General features: G+C 24.5%; 2 protein-coding genes and 1 long non-coding RNA gene across 5 annotated transcripts in view; 1 reads left to right on the plus strand and 2 right to left on the minus strand.

Moving 5' to 3' along the window:
* The window catches only part of LOC127288086 (uncharacterized), a 31,862-nt gene extending 29,490 nt beyond the window's left edge, over window positions 1-2,372 (plus strand). The window contains exon 3 of the mRNA XM_051315323.1: window positions 1,352-2,372. Coding sequence (XP_051171280.1) covers window positions 1,352-1,699 — 348 coding nt within the window. The 3' untranslated portion in view covers window positions 1,700-2,372. The remainder of the gene's footprint in view (window positions 1-1,351) is intronic.
* The window catches only part of LOC127288084 (RING finger protein 17), a 223,278-nt gene extending 218,814 nt beyond the window's left edge, over window positions 1-4,464 (minus strand). The window contains exons 1-5 of the mRNA XM_051315320.1: window positions 4,216-4,464; window positions 3,242-3,520; window positions 2,972-3,054; window positions 2,645-2,848; window positions 2,475-2,555 (exon numbers count right to left, since the gene is read on the minus strand). Of these exons, the coding sequence (XP_051171277.1) occupies window positions 2,475-2,555; window positions 2,645-2,848; window positions 2,972-3,054; window positions 3,242-3,520; window positions 4,216-4,327 (759 nt within the window). The 5' untranslated portion in view covers window positions 4,328-4,464. The remainder of the gene's footprint in view (window positions 1-2,474; window positions 2,556-2,644; window positions 2,849-2,971; window positions 3,055-3,241; window positions 3,521-4,215) is intronic.
* A 3,293-nt stretch (window positions 4,465-7,757) lies between these two features.
* Window positions 7,758-21,277, minus strand: part of LOC127288094 (uncharacterized) — a 29,389-nt gene continuing 15,869 nt past the window's right edge. For all 3 annotated transcript variants that reach the window (XR_007843983.1, XR_007843984.1, XR_007843985.1), the window contains exons 3-4: window positions 9,880-10,143; window positions 7,758-7,836 (exon numbers count right to left, since the gene is read on the minus strand). This is a non-coding gene — a long non-coding RNA (uncharacterized LOC127288094). The remainder of the gene's footprint in view (window positions 7,837-9,879; window positions 10,144-21,277) is intronic.

Consider the following 21,277-nt stretch of genomic DNA (forward strand, 5'->3'; position numbering starts at 1 on the left):
AATCAAAAAAAACGTGATTGGTAAATTTTAAAAATAGCGCCGAAAACTTTCTGTCGATTATTTGTTTGGCCCTTTATCGATTACGGATAAATAAAAATTAGGCGGTTTAAGAATTCTATCAAATAACAATTCGTACAAATAAAAATTTGGACAAATTAAATTTCGGTGAATTGGAAATTCTAGCATCTAAAAATTCAAAGCATTTTAAATTCTATTAAATGTAAATTCTGATAAATTAAAATTCGATTAAATTAGAATTCTTTTAAATAAAAAGTTGTGTAAAGAGAAATTCTGTGAAATAAAAATTTAGTAACTAAAAATTCTGCAAAATAAAAATTTGTTTTAAAAAACAATTCTTTTAAATGATAATTTGTCTAAAAAATAATTATTATCTAATAGAATTATTTAAAATGAAAATTCAAAATTATGATTTTTATGGGATAATTATGTGCCTCATTTAACAAAATTTTCAATAAAGAAATTTTTTGTTTAAACGAATTATTATTTAGCAGAATTTTCTTTTGATATAATTTCTATTTACAGTCAAAATTTTCAAATAGCAGAATTTCCATTACATCGAAATTTTATTTTTTGAAAGCTTTATTTGTACGAATTTTTATTTGAGAAAATTATCAAATCAACGAATTTTTATTTAATCGAAATTACAAATGACTGACCAAATGCAAAAAAGTTTTGACGCAAATTTTAAAATTAACAAATCAGAAATAATTAAGAAAATTGTTATTGATTAATTTTAAAATTCCCGCAACAACTTTTCTGTCGGATATTTGTTCGGACATTCGCAATTTCGGTCACATGAAAATAAGACGCTTTTAAAATTTCTATCAAATAAGAATTCGTACAAAAAAAAATTTTGGTAAATGCAGTTTCGGTGAATTCTGGTATTTAAAAATTCGACTCAGTCAAAATTTTGTCAAAATGAAAATTTTGTTAAATGCAAATTTGGTTAAATTGAATTTGTTTTAAGTGGAAATTCAGTTAAATAAAAGTTCTATTTAAAAAATTCTTTTAAATGTAAATTCAGTTAAATCAAAAATTTGTTAAGTGAATATTTTGCTAAATAAAAATTATGTTAATTAAAAATTCGGTATTAGGGAAATTATGCAGAATATAAATTCTGGTTAATAGAAATTATATTAAATGAAAATTCGTTCAAGTAGAAAATTTGTTTTACAAAAGTTCGACTAAATGAAAATTCCTTTAATTTATGAATTCAGTTAAATAAAAATTCTTAAATATAAAAATTAAATACAAAATAAATTCCATTCCAAATAAAAAATTATTTTGATATAAAATAAACCTTCTTTTACTTATTATTTGTTTTTTTCAGGTTTGGCACTACTGCGATTTGAACGGTGGGAAATCATCATTTTTATGTCCAAATGGAACAATATTTAATCAAGTTGCACTAACATGTGATTGGTGGTTTAATGTAAAATGTGAATCAACAACACAACTTTATGTATTAAATGAACGACTTTATAAATATATTTTACCAATAATGCCAAAATTTCCCGAGGATTTCACTGGACCGGAAGTTGATAGATATTTAGAGGAGAAATTCAAAGAAATTGAAGCAAAATTACTGGAAAAAAAATTGAAGAAACAACAAGAAGAAAAAGATAAGACAGAAGAAAAAATAAAAAGTGAAATGTTGACGGAAAATAATACTGAATAATGTGCCTCTTTTTTTAAATCAATTTTTTGTTTTATGACAATTTTTTTTATAGATAAAAATAGCTGCCATTACTGTTTACTACAGGCAAGAATTTCAAATTTTTAAAAATTACTATAACAAATTATACACTGAAATAAATAATTTTACTAAAATATTTTATAATTTTGTGGAAAAAAAATGACAAAAATTTAAATTTAAATAGAAAAAATTTTTAACTTTAGAATTAAAATTTTTCTATTGTTAAAAAATTAATTAAATAAAATTTTTACCGCAAAAAACGTAAAATTTTTAAGTAAAATTAAAAAAAAAAATTTTAGTGTATAATAAAGAAGATTGCCACACTGGTTTATCTGGAGTTCTAGTCATATTATTTTAGACAATATACGCGTTATTTATACAAGACTGCAATTTATTTGTCGTTTGTAGCAATACTTTTTGAAGCAAGTGAAATTCTAAAAATTCGATAATGGTGGTTCAGAGTAAATTAAAATTTAAACGAAAAAATAATTTCCATTTCTCAATTTTGTACGTGATATTTAAGAAAAAATAATTTCGAATTAAAATTTATTAATGTGACTGAACAAGATTGTCTTGTTCTATGAGAATGTAACTTAATATTTCTGTAATTTTTTTTTTATAATACTGTTGAATAAACTTATTTATTCCTTTGTAATATTTCTTTCTCTTTTAGAAAAAAAAAATTCTAAATATTTGCATCGCAAATTGAAAATTTTAAAACTTAAAATTAGTATTAAAAAAATAGTAAAAATCTTACCTTTTGTGTCTGATGAACTCGTTGAAGCGTCTCTGCGATGTTCTGGTAGGCACTGTGAAACTTCTCCTTTAGGTTCTCGTTCTGTAATAATGTAAAATCGATTTTATTTAACATGAAAAAAAATTGGTAAAATTAAAAATAAATTTTCTTGAATTTTTCAAAAATCTTACCCTTGATGAAAGTGACTCGACTGTATGTCCATTGTGTAATTCAAGTAAACAATCAGAGCAAACGACTACATCACACACTTGACAATAAAATGAAAAAGGCTTTTGATTATGAGTTGCACATTTAGTGTACGAAGATACATCAGCAGCGCTTTGTGAATTAGAGATCATCACTTTACGGTGGTTTTCCAATGCTCGTCCATGAAGCTGCAAAATAATTTTTTTATTTTTTTTATTATAAATTCTGTACAATATTATATTTATAATAATTTATATTAATATTATACTTTAAAAATTTTTAGAGTACATATATTTTAAAATATTATTTACCTTTGCATGGCAAGAATTGCATAATAAAACATTGCATTCCACACATTTTGATACAGCTCTATTCATGCATTCACTACAGCGATCTGGAAAAATAAAAAATTTCGATTACTTTTTTTTTTGTTATTTTTATTTACAAAAATAAGATTTTATATTTAAAATAAATTATTTAACATAACTGAGAAAAATTGAAAATTAATTATTTTTTTTTTGGAGAATATTTTTAAATTTTATCAAAAAATTATTAAAATTATTAATTAATAAACTGCTAACCTTGAGAAAGTGACTGACGAATTTTTGAGCTTGTTGTCTGATAAAACTTTAAATCAGGATCAGCTAAGTTGACAGGACGATTATGTGACAAAGTAACAACTCCAAGTGTGTAAACATCAATAGGAAGTTTAGGTTTTTCATTATTATCACTTTTTAATTGTGGTTGTTCACAAGCATTACAACTCAAATTATAATTTGCATGATGACAATAATCGCAAATTGTGTGTCCACATGGTAACAGTAAAGGAACATGTGAGTCCTTTTTAGAAAAATTATTCTCTGTAAATAAAAAAAAAGAAATTTTTTTTAGATTTTCTTAAATAAATAATTTTTTGAATAAATATGTAAAAATTACTAATAACAAAATAACAATAATTTACAGCTGAAAAAAACACCATGAGAAATACATTCTGTTTGGAAATTTAAATAAGCACTAATTAAAATACAGTATCGCATTGCAACGATATTTTGTTACATTCTGTACGGTTCAAATAACATAAAGCCGGTAAAAAATTCTGAAGAATGGTTTAAAAAACACAATTATTTACTATTTATATTTATTTTGACAAAAAATACCGATAAATGAAAAATCATGTACACAGAATAAATACTTGTAAGAAAATTTTGATAAATTACCGGCGATATATTTTGTCGCGCAGAAAGACAAATGAAAATATATTTTACCAAGAATCCCAAAATAGATACTAATTATAATATTCTATCATATTACATTCTTATTTTATCATATATAGAAGATTTAATTTCACAATAAAGAAAAGCCGGCAAAAATTTATAACAAATAAGCGAGAAAAATTTTTGAGGTTATACTTCCAGTTTTGAAAAAAATACATTGAAGAGAGATAGTGAATGCGATTTAAAATATACAATTAACAAGAACATGCAAAAAATGATTGATAATGTGTAATAATTACTGATTTAAATACATGTGGAAAAGAACAAAGAATTTTACATACCTTTGATAAAGAATTGACGCTTGCACTGGACACATGGAAAATTCTTGGACTTTATGTCGTGATATGAGAAGACAATTTGCTTCTCAGCTTTCTCGTACCGTTGCCCGCTCATACTTTTTCTTTTTTATGAAAATTCATCCACTAAATTAAAGAATTAAACACTTTTCTTGAATTACTGTATACACAACAGATTAACACGATAAATGGTAATGATGTGAAGAACAGAGGAGCTTCTGCGCATTTCCCACTGTAAGTGTTCTGACTTCTCATTGGTCGAACAACTAAATCAAAAATGTCGGCTCAGTAGCGTATTAACTGCAATCACTGCAATCAAAAACCCCACATATAAACATAAAACATTGAATTTTATCAAAAAGATTATTTAACTATTTTGAAATAAAATTTTAATAAATAAATTACAATTTTTAATTAAATATTATTTTTATGTAAAATTAAAATATTATTTTAGAATATTTCAAGTAAAATAAATTGAATAAATATTTAAAATTCTATTCGATAAATTTTATAAATGCACGTTCCTGAAATGGAGAGCTCACCACGTGTTGGAAATACAAGAATTGACTAGTTTGATTTAATAGAATAAATTAATTAAATATTAAATAATAATCAGTAAACTTGTTAATATTTTATAGAAAGTTGTATGAAATAGTGGTTTTAAAATTATTTAATAAATATTCTTAAACAACGATGCGTTCAACAATATTAATGAATTTGTATTTTCATCCTTATTTTGGAAGAAATTAAATTTCAAACACCACGTGATCCATTTGGATTTCCGGTAATTCAGGTATGAATTTTTTTTTTTTAAACTAAAATAAACTTTCATTTTTAAACTTATTTTGAAAGAATGCGTATACTTTTGCACGTTTTATAAATTATAGAAATATTTCTAAACATTAGGACCAATTTTTTTATATCTGGTAAGTTAATATAAAATAGAAACAAATTATTAATGTATTAAATAATTGAAACAGAGGAAATGATACCACGGTATACAAAGAAAATTAATTCTCGAAAGATATTTAAAATATGCACATTGTTCTTATTTGTGAAAATTTTTATAAATTGTGTAATATAATTTACTATTATTTATTATCATATTATAATTTTTATTATATATTATATTATTATTATTATTTTTATTTTTTATTTTTTTAATATATCCTTTTAATCTCTCATGAAAGAGAGATGAATATTTCAAATATTTTATACTGATAAAATTGACATTAGATTTACTTGAAAAAAATGTAAAAATTACAGAAATTCTATTTTATTTTATTTTTAACTCAGCAATTAACTGTAATTTTGATACGAATTTCGTCTAATTTTAATATCGCAAAAAATAATTTATATATTAATATATTTATTAAATGAATGTATATAATTATATATAATTTTTTGAAATTCATAGAATTTTTAGAATTCCAGGAGTTATAACTAAATTATCAAAATAACTCTTAGAAATCATCAAAGGTTTTATACTGGAATTTACCACAACAATTCCAAAGATCAATACTATCACTGAAATTGAGTCATTATGGTGAGGTCAGAGAGGTAAAGATTCAAACATTCATTTAACAAAGCAGCGGTGGATATTGTACCTAATTTAATTCTTCCTGGAATTTCGTAATTAGTGCGTTTACAGCAATGCAATTTTTTTTAATCGTAGCCCAATTTTTTTATTTTTTTTTTCATTATGCAAAATTAAAATTTCTACTTTAATACACTTAACATTTTCTTTCTTATATGAATACTGATGATATAATATAATTTTTCCTTTTATAAATTTTTGATAAATTTTTTCGCTCTTATTTATTTAAAAAAAATGCATTTTATTCTTAATCTAAAAAAAATAGTAAATATTTTTTAATTGCATCAATTTTCGTACCTACAAATTTTATATAAAAAAAACTAAGTTAAGAAAATGAAGATAAATAAAAGTTTGAAGGAATCTTACGTTTAAATTCCGCGAGAAATTCCACGTGAAAATACTCTATGAAATTTGAATATATACAATATTAGCTTCAGGTAATAAAATAGTTATCCCAACTAATAAAATGCCATTGACGTATATATATATATATATATATATATATTATAAACTAAGTAATATTGAGTTTACCTACATAACATAAGTTAATTTATGGAATTCTTACATCTTTAAAAAGTCTATAACAAAAAATCGTACATAAAAATAAATCTTTAAAAGCAGGATTGCCACAAAAATTTGACTTTGTTTTTTCCTGATTTCCGGAATTTTTTCCCTAATCCTAATGAGAAAATTTCAAGAAGTTTTTAATTATAAAAAATTAAAACACTAATTTTTAGAAGCAACAATTTTAATCCATTAAATAATTCAGTTTTTAAAGAACTTTATTAAAATATTATTAAACAAAATTAATTTTGTGAAAATGTTTTAAAAATAATTGAATTTTTTAAATTTAAGATTTTCATTTTTAAATTTAAGATTTTCAAAAATAATTGAATTTCTAGAGATTATAAATTTAAATTTTTTCTAAATTTGTATTCAAAATTATTTACATCTTTCAAAAAGGAATTAAATTATAGATAATTTTTAATTGAAAACTGTTTTAAATAATTTAATTTTTGAAAAACTTGATTATAGTTAAGAAGAATAATTGATAAAATAATTAATTGTAATGAACTAATTACAAGAATTTTAGAAATAATTGAATTTTTGATGAGTTACAGTTAAGATTTTTAAAAATAATTGAATTTAGAGGTTTTTTTTTTCTTGAAAATTTTTTTTGGTTTAAAATTATCTACGATTTTCAAAATCTAATTAATTTTTGGAAAATATTTAATTAAATATTATTAAAAGTAATTGAACTTTTGAAAAACTTGATTAAAATCATTGAAAATAATTAATTTTGCTAAAAATTTTAGACTTTTAGAAATAATTGCATTTTGAGATTTTTTTATTAAAATTTTTGTAAATTTATTATGTTAAACAATGTCTACGAATTTCAAAAAGTAATGCATTTTTTTTAGAAAATATTTAATTGAATATTATTTAAAGTAATTGAATGTTTGAAAAACTTTATTATTAATGTTAATAATATAGTAATTAATTTAATTAAATGTAAGAATTTTCGAAATAATTAAATTTTGGAAGAGGTATAGTTGAAATTAAAAAGAATATTAAATTTTGAAGATTTAGTTGATTACAATTTTTGTAAATTTATTTTGTTCAAAATTATCAACGAATTTCAAGAAGTAATTAATTTTTTTGAATATTGTTTAAAATAATTGAATTTTGGAATCTGACAGTTAAGATTTTTTAAAAGTCATTGAATTTTAGTTAATTTTTAATTAAAAATTTTTTTAAATAATTGTTTTTCGAAAAACTTGATTAATGATATTAAAAATCATTAATTTAGAAAAACCTTTTAGGTTTAAATTCTTTGAATTTTGAAGAAACCATATTTTATAATGAAAAAAATCGTATTTGGTCAAAAAAAAGAAAAACAACATAATTTTATAAAATAAATCAAAAAAATCTTGCCTGTTTTTAGAAATTCGATACTTTGCCGCAGTACTTTTAATAAAATTCCCTGATTTCCGTGACCCGTGACAACCCTGTAAAAGTTAAAATATATTTTAGAAATAAATGTAATTTTGAATTTATATTCATAATTTATAGAATTACAACAGGGTTTAATATTTTGAGATAAATATTTTTGAATGTAATAATTTGAAAAATGGATTATATTAATAATATATAATTATTTTAAAAAACTAATTCTTAATTATATTATCTAATCGATTGATTATTTTGAATTTGAAGTTTCTTTAAATATCTCTCTTGTCAATTGTAAAATTTCCTTCGTCTATTGGATGGTGGAAATATACATGGTGCAAAGTTATGCTGATCTAGGTCTAGGTGCGGTTTGTGAGGCCCGTTATAATCCCGCCCAAGCGACCAGTTCGCCAGTGGACTTAAGGCAAAAGTTGAAGTTGAGCTCAACGGAGCCAAGGTCTAGGCTAACAGCTAGGAAGTATTCAAGGTCGCGTGTAGAGCGCAAAGCCCGGATCCTATCCCCACCTATATAACACAGAGAGATTCTAAACGCCCTTTTGCATTCTTCCTTCTTTATCAATATATCTCTCTTTCTCTCTAACACTAACTCATCCCCCAACCCTTCTACCACTTCAACATTCTGTCTCACTCTTACTCGTACTGACGCCAAGTGCAACATCGATTTAACCATAAAAATTCCCCCCTTGCATCACTTTGCTATTACTTCCTGCCCGGGCTTCATCGGCTGCTCCCAGATTCGCTGTGCAATCTTCTTAGGAAAGAGAATCAAGACCACAATGGGCAAAAGTAGCGGATTCTTCATTCACCTTCTTCTCTCTTTTTTAAAATCCTTTTTCTATATATTTTATATTACTGTATATATTTTTTTACTCCATTTATACTTTACTGTTTTTTTTTTTTATTCCTGCTTTAATTCTTCACAATGGAAGCCTTTTAAGACTCTGGATCTACTCTTTTACAAGTATTTAAGTACAGAACAAAATTCTGAATTTTAGACATAATGTTGGCGACATAGCAAAAGTTATAAAACATTTATTTTTTCAATCAATATCCAGTTATGGTAAATTCGAGTTTTTTTGCTCAATAAAAATATCAACACTGGAAAAATATTTATTTCATTTTAATAATCGGTTTCTTGACTATTAAATATTTATTTGTATTAAATAATTATTATTTGAGTAAATTAAGGGGAGGTACCGCTAAAATTTCAACCTTTTAAAATTAATTTAATTAATTTTTCATTTCAGATTTTTTCTACGCTTTTTTCATGGTTCTGAACAATCAATCGTATGGATTTTGAAAAATTCAATTTTTTCAAAATATAAAAATTGTGGAAAATAAAAACGAATTGTAAAATTGTTAAAAATTACATTTTTTCATTTTTCATAGTAAAGTATGATTTCAGGTTCTAAAAAAATTATTACCCCTAAACAAAACCATAATTATGCCTGTTTTAAATTTTATTAATTATTCCTTAAAGATTCAACTTCTTGCATAATATTGATTATTTTTTATCGGCAATTTTTTTGTACACTTTTTTTATGATTCTATCTAATGGATTTTAAAAAATTTTAATATTTTCAAAAAATAAAATTTCTAAAATGGTCAAAAAATTTATTTTTTAATTTTCATAATTCACAATACTTTTTGGATCCCAAATAATGACAGAAAAAAAAATTGACACCCCTTAACAACATCAATTTTGATAAGTTGAAATTTCACCGGTCCTTTCCCTTAAATGTTTCAAATACAGAAATTATTGGTTTAAATAGTTTATTTAATTCAATTATTTGATTTCAAAAATTATTTGCTTGAAGTAAATATTTATTTGATAATAGTCAAGTAACGGATAATAAAATATAATATTTATTTACCACAATTACAAATATGTCTCAGGGCCTAATAACTTTTTATTTATTTCAAACAAAAAATTATTTAGCGCGTAAATAAAATTTTTATTTAAACCAAATCAAATTTATTTGCAACTGAAAAAATTTAATTAGTTTTGAGACAAATATATATCTTCTCTGGATGAAAAAAAAAAAATGAAAAAAATTTATCCGTTTCAAATAATTAGTTACCTTACTGTAATTTTGTTACAATTTCTTTGAATTTCTCCTCTAAATATCTATCAACTTCCGGTCCAGTGAAATCCTCGGGAAATTTTGGCATTATTGGTAAAATATATTTATAAAGTCCTTCATTTAATATACATAGAGTTGTGTTGTTGACTCACATTTTATATTAAACCACCAATCACATGTTAGTGCAACTTGATTAAATATTGTTCCATTTGGACATAAAAATGGTGATTTCCCACCGTTCAAATCTCAGTAGTGCCAAACCTGAAAAAAACAAATAATAAGTAAAAGAAGGTTTATTTTATTTCAAAATAATTTTTTCTTAATTTAGGGAGTATGAATATTTTTTACATTGTATTTGTTGGAATTTCTATACGGTGTAAAAATTAATAAACTCGATTATAATACCGAATTTTATAAAGTAGAATTGATATTGAATTAAATTTTCATATTTAAAGATTTTTTATTTAACTAAATTTATAATTAAAGAATTTTAATTTAATCGAACTTTTGTAAAACAGATTTTTTACTTAAACAAAATTTTCATTTAATATAATTTCTATTATTACAATTTAACCACATTTCAATTTAATAGAATTCTCATTTGACAAAATTTTGGCTGAGTCGAATTTTTAAATGCCAAAATTCTTATTTCACCCAAACTTCAATTGCCAAAATTTTTCTTTATACGAATTGTCCTTTGATAAAAATTTTGAATTCGGTAAAAATTTCTGCAATATAAAAATTTTTTTAAAAAGACAATCTATTATAAATGCCAATTTGAAAAATAAAAATTTTTCTAAAAAATAATTATAACTAATGAAATTCTTATAATATATAATTATAATAAATAAATAAATAATATAGGTAGGGTCAGTTGAGAAAAATGGGGACAAAATCGCTATTTTTCACAAATTACGTAAGTTTCTTCCTTTAAAAGGTAATATTTGCGGGTTTTTTTTTAAGTTGTTATTTACGTTCCCAGGATTAATTTTATGCAGCAGAAAAAAATTTAGATAAGCTTTAAACGCATGAAACTGACTGTCCCCATTTACCCCAAAATTTAGAAAATTTTATAAAATTTGGGGTATTTCAGTATTTTGTCTCGCATTTGAAAAAACAGACTTAAAAATTATACCAATTTTTTTCTTATTCCTTATGATTCCCATAACAGAAATTTACTTGAATTTTTGATTTTTGTTAATTTGGTTAATAATGACAAACTGTTCCTATTTACCCCAAAAATTTGAAAACTGAGGGTAAATGGGGACAGCTTGTCATTATTAACCAAATTAACAAAAATCAAAAATTCAAGTGAATTTCTGTTATGGGAATCATAAGGAATAAGAAAAAAATTTGGTATGATTTTTAAGTCTGTTTTCTTTGAAATGCTCGACAAAATACTGAAACAGTTTGACTTTAATTTTCAAGTTTTTATGCATTGAACGATAACTTTTTTTATCTTGCTGCCAATATTGTCAAGATAAAAGCTTGGCAATACTCAAAACCTCTTGCAGGTGATCTGAGGTTAAAATATTGACGTTGAACTTCATTTTAAAACTGTAAATTAAGCTCCAAAACTTCTTGTCCTCATTTACCCCAACTGACCCTATATAATTATAATATATATATAATATAAATATGAATAATAATGAGCAAAATTTGCTGACGCAGTAAATTTCTTATATACATTTATCAAAAAAATATTTACTTTAACCAAATAATTGTATTTGAACCAATAATTTCTGTATTTTAAAACAAATAAAATAATAATTATTTAATAGAAATAACCCAAGTAGAAATATCCGTAGCTCGCCGTAATTAAACACCGGCATGGTACTGATCCAATACTGGCTGTCGGTATTGACTTTCAGTACTGGCAGTGTACAGACTAATACACCGAATCAGTACCATGTCGGAGGTAAAAAAAATATTAAAACCAGTACTGTCAGTACACTGTCATTCACACCGAATCAGTACTATGTCGGTGATAAAAAACATTAAATGAAAAAATCTTTAAATTATTTCAATAGGTAGAAAACGATGATTTTTTATTTAAAAAAATGTATATTAATTTCTTTCGAATACTTTCCCTCAAAATTTTGGATGTAATTGTAATGTATTATTATATACCTATATAAAATATATTTATGTTTTTTTAGTTATTTTAGTACTCATTGAAATATGTGCATTAAGTTATTTATCATGCATACAATAACAATAAGTTGAGAATTTTTTTCTAATAGTTTTAAAAATAAAGCAAATGTAATTTTTTCACTGTAATTTTTAAATATTATTAATAATTAAATATTAAATTTAAAAAATTTTTCACCATTCATATTTTACAGTCGTCTTTTATTAACTTATTTTTAATTATGTAATTCATCAATCATTTTTGTCTGTTTTAATATTATTTACGGTAAAAATAATTTATTAAAAATATTTAACTGAAATTGATATCCAGTTTTATTTCATTAAATCTTTGTAAAAATTGAAAAATTTTTATGAGTTTAAAAAATTTAAGAATAAATTCATTTTATTTTCGTGATCAATAGATAATACAAACTTTGAAATCAAAACTTTTGTATTAGGTGAACTACTTCAAGTCAGCACTTCAAGCCAGCGCGGCTGTGTGGTATGCGTATCTGACTTGCGTTCTAAGGGTTTAGGGTTCGATCCCCCATGCGTGCGAGATTTTTCGTTCTTAGTTTTAAGTGTTATAAGTACAATATTTGTTCATGTGCAATATCAATTATTAAATAATTATTAAATTAAGTATAAGTGCAAAGTAAAAAAAATTAAATATTATGAATTTAAAAAAATAAAAAAATTTACAACACAAATTATTTTTTGTAAAATAATTTATTAAAAATAAAATAATTTAATTAATATAAATGATAATTATTATTTTAATTATTTATTGTTAATAATATTTTATATATTCTAAATAACATTAACTATTATTGGCTTCACATTACCTGTTCGTGGTAAAAATGGGAGTAATAAGTTAATAAGGATGAAATTTGCATTGGAAAGCGTGTTTTAGCATTTTGTAAAAAAGTGAGATTTTAAGTCCGGATGAGTACTTTGCCAGTATTATGCCAGTATTATTCTAGTACTACGTTAGTACTGGTGAGCGGGACAAAATCAGTACTGGACAGCGTTACCAGCCAGGGTTGGTCCACTACTGGCCCAGTACGGCAGTCAGTACCGTTTTACTGACTGGCAGTGTTGGGTCAGTACTATGCCAGTGGCACATTTCTACTTGGGAAATATTTATTTGATAAAAGTGAAGTAATAACCGATTATTATTATTTGAATAAAATAAAATTTGTTTTCAGTGTATGCATATTTCATATAAACAATATTATATTTAAGGATGAGGGAAAATCTCTAAACGCGAATGCATTTTAGCACAACGAAAGAGGTTTTTTCAGATGAATATGCGCAACGTGTATACATATATATGGGGGTGTCTTTAATGGAAAAATCAAATATTAAAAATATTGCTCTTTCGTCTATTTACGGTCTCTCTATCTCTCTCTCAACTTGTATCAAAGAGCGTTCTATATAAAGATATTGTGATTATATACAAAATTAATAAATACCCTGTTTATCTTTTAAATATTTTCCACGGCTGACAATAAAATAATCATACTCTTTAAAAACAAAAAGAGAAAAAACTACTCTAAAAAATTGTTTGGCTGAATCAAAAATATTTGCAAGAAATTTTAACCCTGCAGCAATATATTTTGTGACAACTTTGTCTTTGAAAGAAACACGATTTTTGATTTTAAAAATTTTTTTACTGAAAACTTGAAAAATTATCCTACTAACTTTATATTATTACACTGAAAAAAAATTATTTGATTCAAATAATCGATTATATTAAATAAATATTTCCTTGAACCAGATAATTTTAATTTGAATTAAATTAAATTTTAAATCAATTTAATTTAAATAAGTTTAATTTTATTTGTTTTAAACATAGAAATTATTGATTTGATTTAAATACAGTTTGATTCAAATAAAAAATTGTTTGTCACAAGGAAATATTTATTTGATAATAGTCAAGTAATAGATTATTTGAAATAAATAATTATTTTTTTCATTGTATAAAAAATTTAGCACAGATTTTATTTTCCAATTTCGATTTTTCTCTTATTTGCAATATAATCTCTAACTTTCAACTATATATATATATATATATATATATATATATATATATATATGTATCTACAAGTGTTACAAACTGAACTGCAGTAACTTCTGTAAATTCAATTCGTCTGACCTACATTAGGTGTTATGCACTAGCTGGCATCACTTTATTAGTACCAGAGTTTGTACTGCCTCTGGTAAAAGGGCAAAAGTGATTTCAAACGTTCTCGAAAGGATGATGATGAATCGAAAATTGTCCAATTGGAAAAAAAATTTTTAAATAAAAAATAATTTATTAATATAATATGAATAAATTTTTTTTTTATAATTATTCAATTTAATCTTTAATGAAGTGTAAAATAATAAAATATGAATAATTTCCAGAATGATGAAATATATGCGGGAACTTGTTCATATTTGTTGTACAAAATTTAATGTGTATAATTTTATAAATATAATAAAACAAATTAAAATAAAATATATAATAATAATTCGTTTAATTTTATATTAATCGGGATTTAAAAAGAAATTTATATTTTGTAGAAAATAAGTCATTAGAGGGGATTAAATTATATATACATATAGTACGCACTGCCATCATATTATATTTAAATCTATAATAATGAATGTACTTGAATTTACTGGATACATGTATATAAACAGTAATTGAAATCAAAACAGTCTCCTCGTTATTCAAAACGGTAGCAGACAGTCCTGAGAATCCGTTTTATTCATTTCGGTCCTGGTGGTTAAGCTCGATCGATTAATAATAAGCGAGAAGTGGCCGAGCGAAAAGCCATCGGCTTAAATTTTCATCGGCTTTCGCGCGTGCTCGTATGATTATTTATTCACGATGCCGCGCGAACCATCGAGCAGACGATGGGAAAAAAACGGGAAAAAGCTAAAAAGCGAAGCCTCGTCCATTGCGCTTTTTTTATTTTATACTCGCGCTAAATGAAAAACATGGTCAAAAAATCTCTCTCATCCATCCCTCATCTCCTTCTGTCAATATATTCAAGTAACAGACGCGAGCATATACATTTCCAGTCGAAGGTTTTATTTTATTTTTTATTCTTACACCACCGTAAAAATCATAAGTAAAAAAAAAAAAATTTTATTTTATTTTTTGTCGACAATTTTTTTTTTTTTAAATGCATTGAAAATATTTGTACTTGGGAGTGCAATTAAATACCCAGTATATGATGCTTTTCATTGTATTGTACAAGCTACTCAGCGAATACGAATCATGACGAATGAATGTTATCCAATTTTCGACAAATGTTCGACAATCAAGAGCTCTCGATTTTGTATTATCGATTATTGTTGCATGAGTTACGAGAAACCATTTCATTATTGCAAATTTTATGACGCATGATCAATGGTCCTAATAGGAAATTCATTTGAAACTTTTGAGTAATCCCTTATTATAAGGGAATATATAATTATTTTTATAAAAATAAATTTTTTTTTCTTATCGGATGAAAAATGTGCTTTTTAGAATACAATAGTAATATTGTAATTAATTTTTGTAATATAACAAATATTGATGAGATTAGAGAGTTTAATTATCTCTGTAATCAGAATTAAAGCAAATCTGTTTAGCACATATATAGCACAGTAAAGTTCATTATAATTTTTGTTGAATGAATAAATTATATCACCAGAAAATAATATTTTTACACATTGGAAAAAAAATTTGTTTTCAGTCAAATATAATCGATTAACTATTGTCAAATAAATTAAATGAACCACATAATTTTTATTTGAATTGAAATGAATAATACCAATAATTTGTTTAATTTTTTTTTCACCCTTAATTTTCGCTACCAGATGTCGAATCATCGTAATTTAACCGATCAAGTAACCGGGATTATTTGAATTTCTTTTTCAATGTATAATTAAAATTCAAGTTGAAAATCGTTTTAGATATTTTGACAATTATAATTACTAATATATTTATGGCACTGTATTAAATTTCATAGGATAAATAAAGTAAGGAACTTTTTAGTAAAATGTTTGAAATACTTATACCACAATCTGTACATACATACAAACATATATATACACCCCTACGTTCTCATGATGCTGTCGTATCTGATTTCATTTTCCGATTTGATATAGCTAGCGGCGAGAAGTTTGAGCGAATTCCACAGAAGGAAGAGAGGAATAGAAGAGGTTCAAAACGAAACCCAGTAAGCTTGTTTTCAGATCTACTTGCGTCTTCCTTTTTATATACCAAGTTCATGTATATATATATATATATAAAAGTAATACACGTATAAGAACAAAAAAAATGTATATGTGTGTATACATATATGTATACACAATATGGAATATATGAAGACCCTAGAATCAAACTGGGCAGTTTCTTTTCTCTCTCTCTCTCTATATATATATATATATATATATATATAAAGTGGTCAAGTAAAACCACTTGCAAACCACCCCAACCCCGCACAACATTCTTTTCTTCATTCCTCTATCCTTGACTAACCATGCGACTTCTTCTTTTTCCCAAACCACCCTTTAAAAATGTCACTCGCTCAGGACACCAATTTTCAGAATAGAATGCAGCCAACTTTCTATATGGTTTCTTCATAGTTTTTCTCATCTTTAGAACTAAAATTGTTTTTCATTTGACTTTTACGTGGCTTCTCAAACGAATGTCATTCAAGTTTTTATACTTGATTTTAAGAACCTATTAATAATTTCCCTACTCTCTCAATCTGAATTAGTAGTTTTCTACTAATGAAAGAGTGCGTATTCGTTTACCAATTGAATTAGTAACAGTTTTGACTCTTTTTTAGTAGAAAACTACAAAAATTATTGGTTCAAATATATTTAATTCAAATAAAAATTATTTACGTTGAAGTAAATATTTATTTGATTTAAAATATCAATCGTTTTTAATTAACGTACTCTCTAAATCTGAATTAGTTTTCTACTAATGAAAGAGTGCGGATTCATTTACCAATTGAATTAGTAACAGTTTTGACTCTTTTTTAGTGGAAAACTACTAATTGCTAGTAGAAAACTACTAATTCATGGAGTAAATCATATTTTTTACTATTTTAAATTAGTAAGCCGATTTACTCCATGAATTATTATTATAGTTTTCTATTAGCAATTAGTAGTTTTCCACTAAAAAAGAGTCAAAACTGTTACTAATTCAATTGGTAAATGAATCCGCACTCTTTCATTAGTAGAAAACTAATTCAGATTTAGAGAGTACGTTAATTAAAAACGATTGATATTTTAAATCAAATAAATATTTACTTCAACGTAAATAATTTTTATTTGAATTAAATATATTTGAACCAATAATTTTTGTATTTGAAACAAATACTATCTAATTGACTCAAATAATAATAATAATAATAATTAATTATCAGTAAGATGTTGTTACGTCAAAAAATACAACTAAATTTTTTTTAATAAAATTTTTCCAATAAATTAAAATATTTATCTTAATAACAAATTTTCAGCTTCAAGGAGATTCTTTCAAACTAAATAGCCCTCGGAGATCCCTAATTTCAAGTTAAATTTCCATTCGGAAAATGTGAAAAATAATCGTTATAATAGACCGAGTTCTAAAAAGTCTGAATATGAAGAATTCTGCGTCCTTCAATATAAGAAATCCTTTTTTTAATTTTGCCCCTATTTTTAAAATATGTGACATCACAAGCCATATTAGAATCTGCAAAAAAAAAAAATTTTAAATACTGTCAGCGTTGTACTAACATGTAGTTTAATCTTTAACCGATCGGTAATATAGCAAGTTATAAAAAATTTCATTTACAAATTTGACAAAAATAAGTGTGACATCGAGACTAAATCTTTAAAGTAATCGAATAATACAAAAATCTTGAAAATATGACGTCAAAAATATTCTTTAAATGAAAACTAATCTGAATTGAGACAAATTTTAAATAGTAGAAATTTTACATTTGAATTTTAAGAAACTAATTCTTAAATTCCCTATAATCTCTAAATCTGAAAATAACTAATTAATAGTAAAAAAACTACTAATTCACTAAATAGGGTTTACTAATTAGTAGCCTTACTAAATAAATTAGTTTTCTACCAAAAATTAGTCATTTTTTTTGGTTACTAATTAATTTAATGAACGAATCAGCGCTTAAATTACTAATTCATATTTAGAGAGTGACGGAAAAATTAATTTAAAAAAAGATCCCGAGGCGAAATTTAAGCCCTAATTTACAAGGAGTAAAGTAGAGTTAAATAGACCCTCTTTAGCTTCCTCAACTAGTCGCAAATTTCCCTTTCTTCCACGTTTGGATTTAAAGTAGGGTCTAAAAATTGATTAAAATATTGAAAATTTTGAAATTGCTCTAATTCTATTAATTTTTTGAAAACGCTTCAAAATATGTTAATTCCAGTTTTTAAAGGGTAATTAAAGAAATATTGTGTGAAGAAAAAATTCATTTTGCTTTAATCAAAATAATTAAAAGAGTTTTTTTTTGCATTTTTTTTGGACTTTTTTAATCGAACTAGACCCTCTTTAGCTTCCTCAACCAGTCGCAAATTTACCTTTCTTCCACGTTTGGATTCAAAGGAGGGCCTACGGGAGTCTACAAGATCGTAAAGAGGGCCTATTTAGGTTCTAAGGGAAGCTAAAGAGGATTCAAATTTCGCCTCGGGATGCTTTAAATAAAAACAAATCCGAATGGATGAGGAAAATTTTAAATAAAAGAAACTTTTTGTTTTGAAGAAAAATTGTAAAAAGCCAAGAAAGCAGAAAGATGAGAGTTTACATATTTTATGTCAACTCTGGAAAACAACACTTATTTTTTAAACGTCTTTTTCCATTTGTTAAATCCCAGAACATTTCTCCCCCTTTGGGAACGAGGAGCGGCGATATGGGCCGGAAAACTCTTTCCACGCGCGCGACGGCGTTGTTTTGCTTTCCCCAAATGGATAATAATGAGAATTCGGCCTCGTTTATCACCACTTGTAGCTCTCTCCACCCCTAAACCACCTTCCAACCTATACACACCCCATTCCAACCTTTTCCTCGTCTATTCATTCCTTCTTCCTACATATATATATATGTATAGAATAGCCATAGTTGCACGACACGTGTATTCCCTCGTCCCACACTTATTTTCCTGATTCACTTGCACTTATTTTCCGCTTGGATAATTGAAGAAATATGTGCAAATTTTTATATATATATATATATAAATAAAAAAAAGAATTATTTTTCTATTTCGCGTCCAATTATTATTATTTTTTTTTCGTTTGATATAACAAAATCTAATTATAAAAATAATAATTGATTGTAGAGACAAATAATAGTTAAGGACGGAAATTACCGAGTAATTAAATTCGTCTGCTGTTTAAAATGAATAATTGGTTTTCACCAACGTTACACTATTAAAAAGGACAAGAGCTATTTGCGGTTTCTATTGAGGGTATATGTATACGTTGTGTTTGCGGTACGATATAGTAAAAAAAAAAAAAATTATTGATTCAAAAAGGATTTCAATTAAAGTAAAAAAATTTTAAATTTAAATTTGAATCTATATACATTGAAAAAAATGAGGCATGATTATCCTATAAAAATCATAATTTATAGAATTTTCATTTGAAAGAATTCTATTAAAGCACTATTTTTCAAAAACATTTTCAAATTTTGAATTATTATTTAACGGATTTTTTTTAAACATATTTTTACTTTACAGAATTTCTATTTGTCAGAATTCTTATTTTAAAGAATTTATCTTTACATAAGATTCTTATTTAAAAGAATTTTAATTTAACCGAATTTTAATTTAACATAATTGTATCATTCAACAGAATTTTAAATGAATCGAATTTTTTTAAATGCTACAATTTCAAAATCATTCACCGAATCTTCATTTGTCCGAATATTTGTATGTAAAAATTGTTATTTGATAGAATATTCTTAAAACGCCAAATTGTTCAAATTTCGGCGCAATTTTTAAAATTTACCAATCACGATTTTCTTTTTATTTTCTGATTGGGGTCGAATTTTAAAATTCGCACTGAAATTTTTCTACTGATTATCTATTCGGTCATTTACAATTTCGGACAAATAAAATTTCGGCCTTCTTAAGAATTCTATCAAATAACAACTGGTGGAAATAAAAATTCGAACAAATGAAGATTCAGTTAATTGGAATTTCTAAATTTAATTTTGAATTTAAAAATTCGAATCACTTCAAATTCCGTTGAATGATAATTATATTAGGTAAATTCAAACTTCGGTTAAATAAGAATTCTTTTAAATAAAAATTTTAACAAAGAAATATATATGTTAAGTAAAAATTTGTTTAAAAAGAATTTCTGTTAAATGCTAATTCGAAAAATAAAAATTCTAACTAATGGTTTTTATATGGGATAATCAATATGCATTTTAGAAGATCTTGTCATACATTTTGTAGAAAGACGATATTGATTCAAAATCTTTTTTTAAACAATTATTATTTTTAACATTTTAATGTTTTTTTCTTTCAGCTCAGACAAAAATCACAATTTTTATCTAATTTTAATACACAAGGGCTTATTTTATTTAGTGAAACCTACTCTGCAATCGCTTATATTTTTCTAAAAAAGTAAAAGTTAAAAGTAAGTTGTTAAAAAAGTTTAAACAATAATTGAAATTTTATTTAGTAAATATTTTTTTTACAACGTACTATTAACAATATTAATGATAGAACGTCCAAGCGCCCGTCCTGCCGGAAGGCTTTTTTGGATGGCCCTATATATATGAGGGTGGTAAAAAGGGAACTCAAAATTTTTTTCTGTCACCCTTTCTTATTAAAGTAGACGTAAAAACGAAAAAATTCATGCGTTAGACATTAAAAAAAATAATATTAAACCATGTTTCAAAGCCTTCAAACTTTGCATGTTCACAGAAAATTAAAAGGCATTAAAATAAGCTGCAACGGTTATTATTTTAATTCAATTTTGCTTATTTTAATCCATTTTGGTATTAAAATAAGCAAAATTTGATTACAATAATAAGCGTTGCAGCTTATTTTAATACCTTATAATTTTCTGTGTTTGCAACAAGCCAAAAAAACAGTTTTTCGTAAATTCACTGTAAAATCTACAAAAACCAATATTTTTCGGTCTAACTACTCTCATTTTTTTCTGAAGCCTTCAAAGAATAAAATGTGATAGTATATTTTAAAAAAAATTCAGTTTAAATATTTTTTTGGATTCGTCAAAAAAACCCTATAAAAACGTCCTT

The sequence above is a fragment of the Leptopilina boulardi genome, unplaced genomic scaffold (genome assembly GCF_019393585.1).
Source record: "Leptopilina boulardi isolate dan_hultmark-lab unplaced genomic scaffold, ZJU_Lbou_2.1 LbouV2_38, whole genome shotgun sequence".
In the NCBI taxonomy this organism is placed as follows: domain Eukaryota; kingdom Metazoa; phylum Arthropoda; class Insecta; order Hymenoptera; family Figitidae; genus Leptopilina; species Leptopilina boulardi.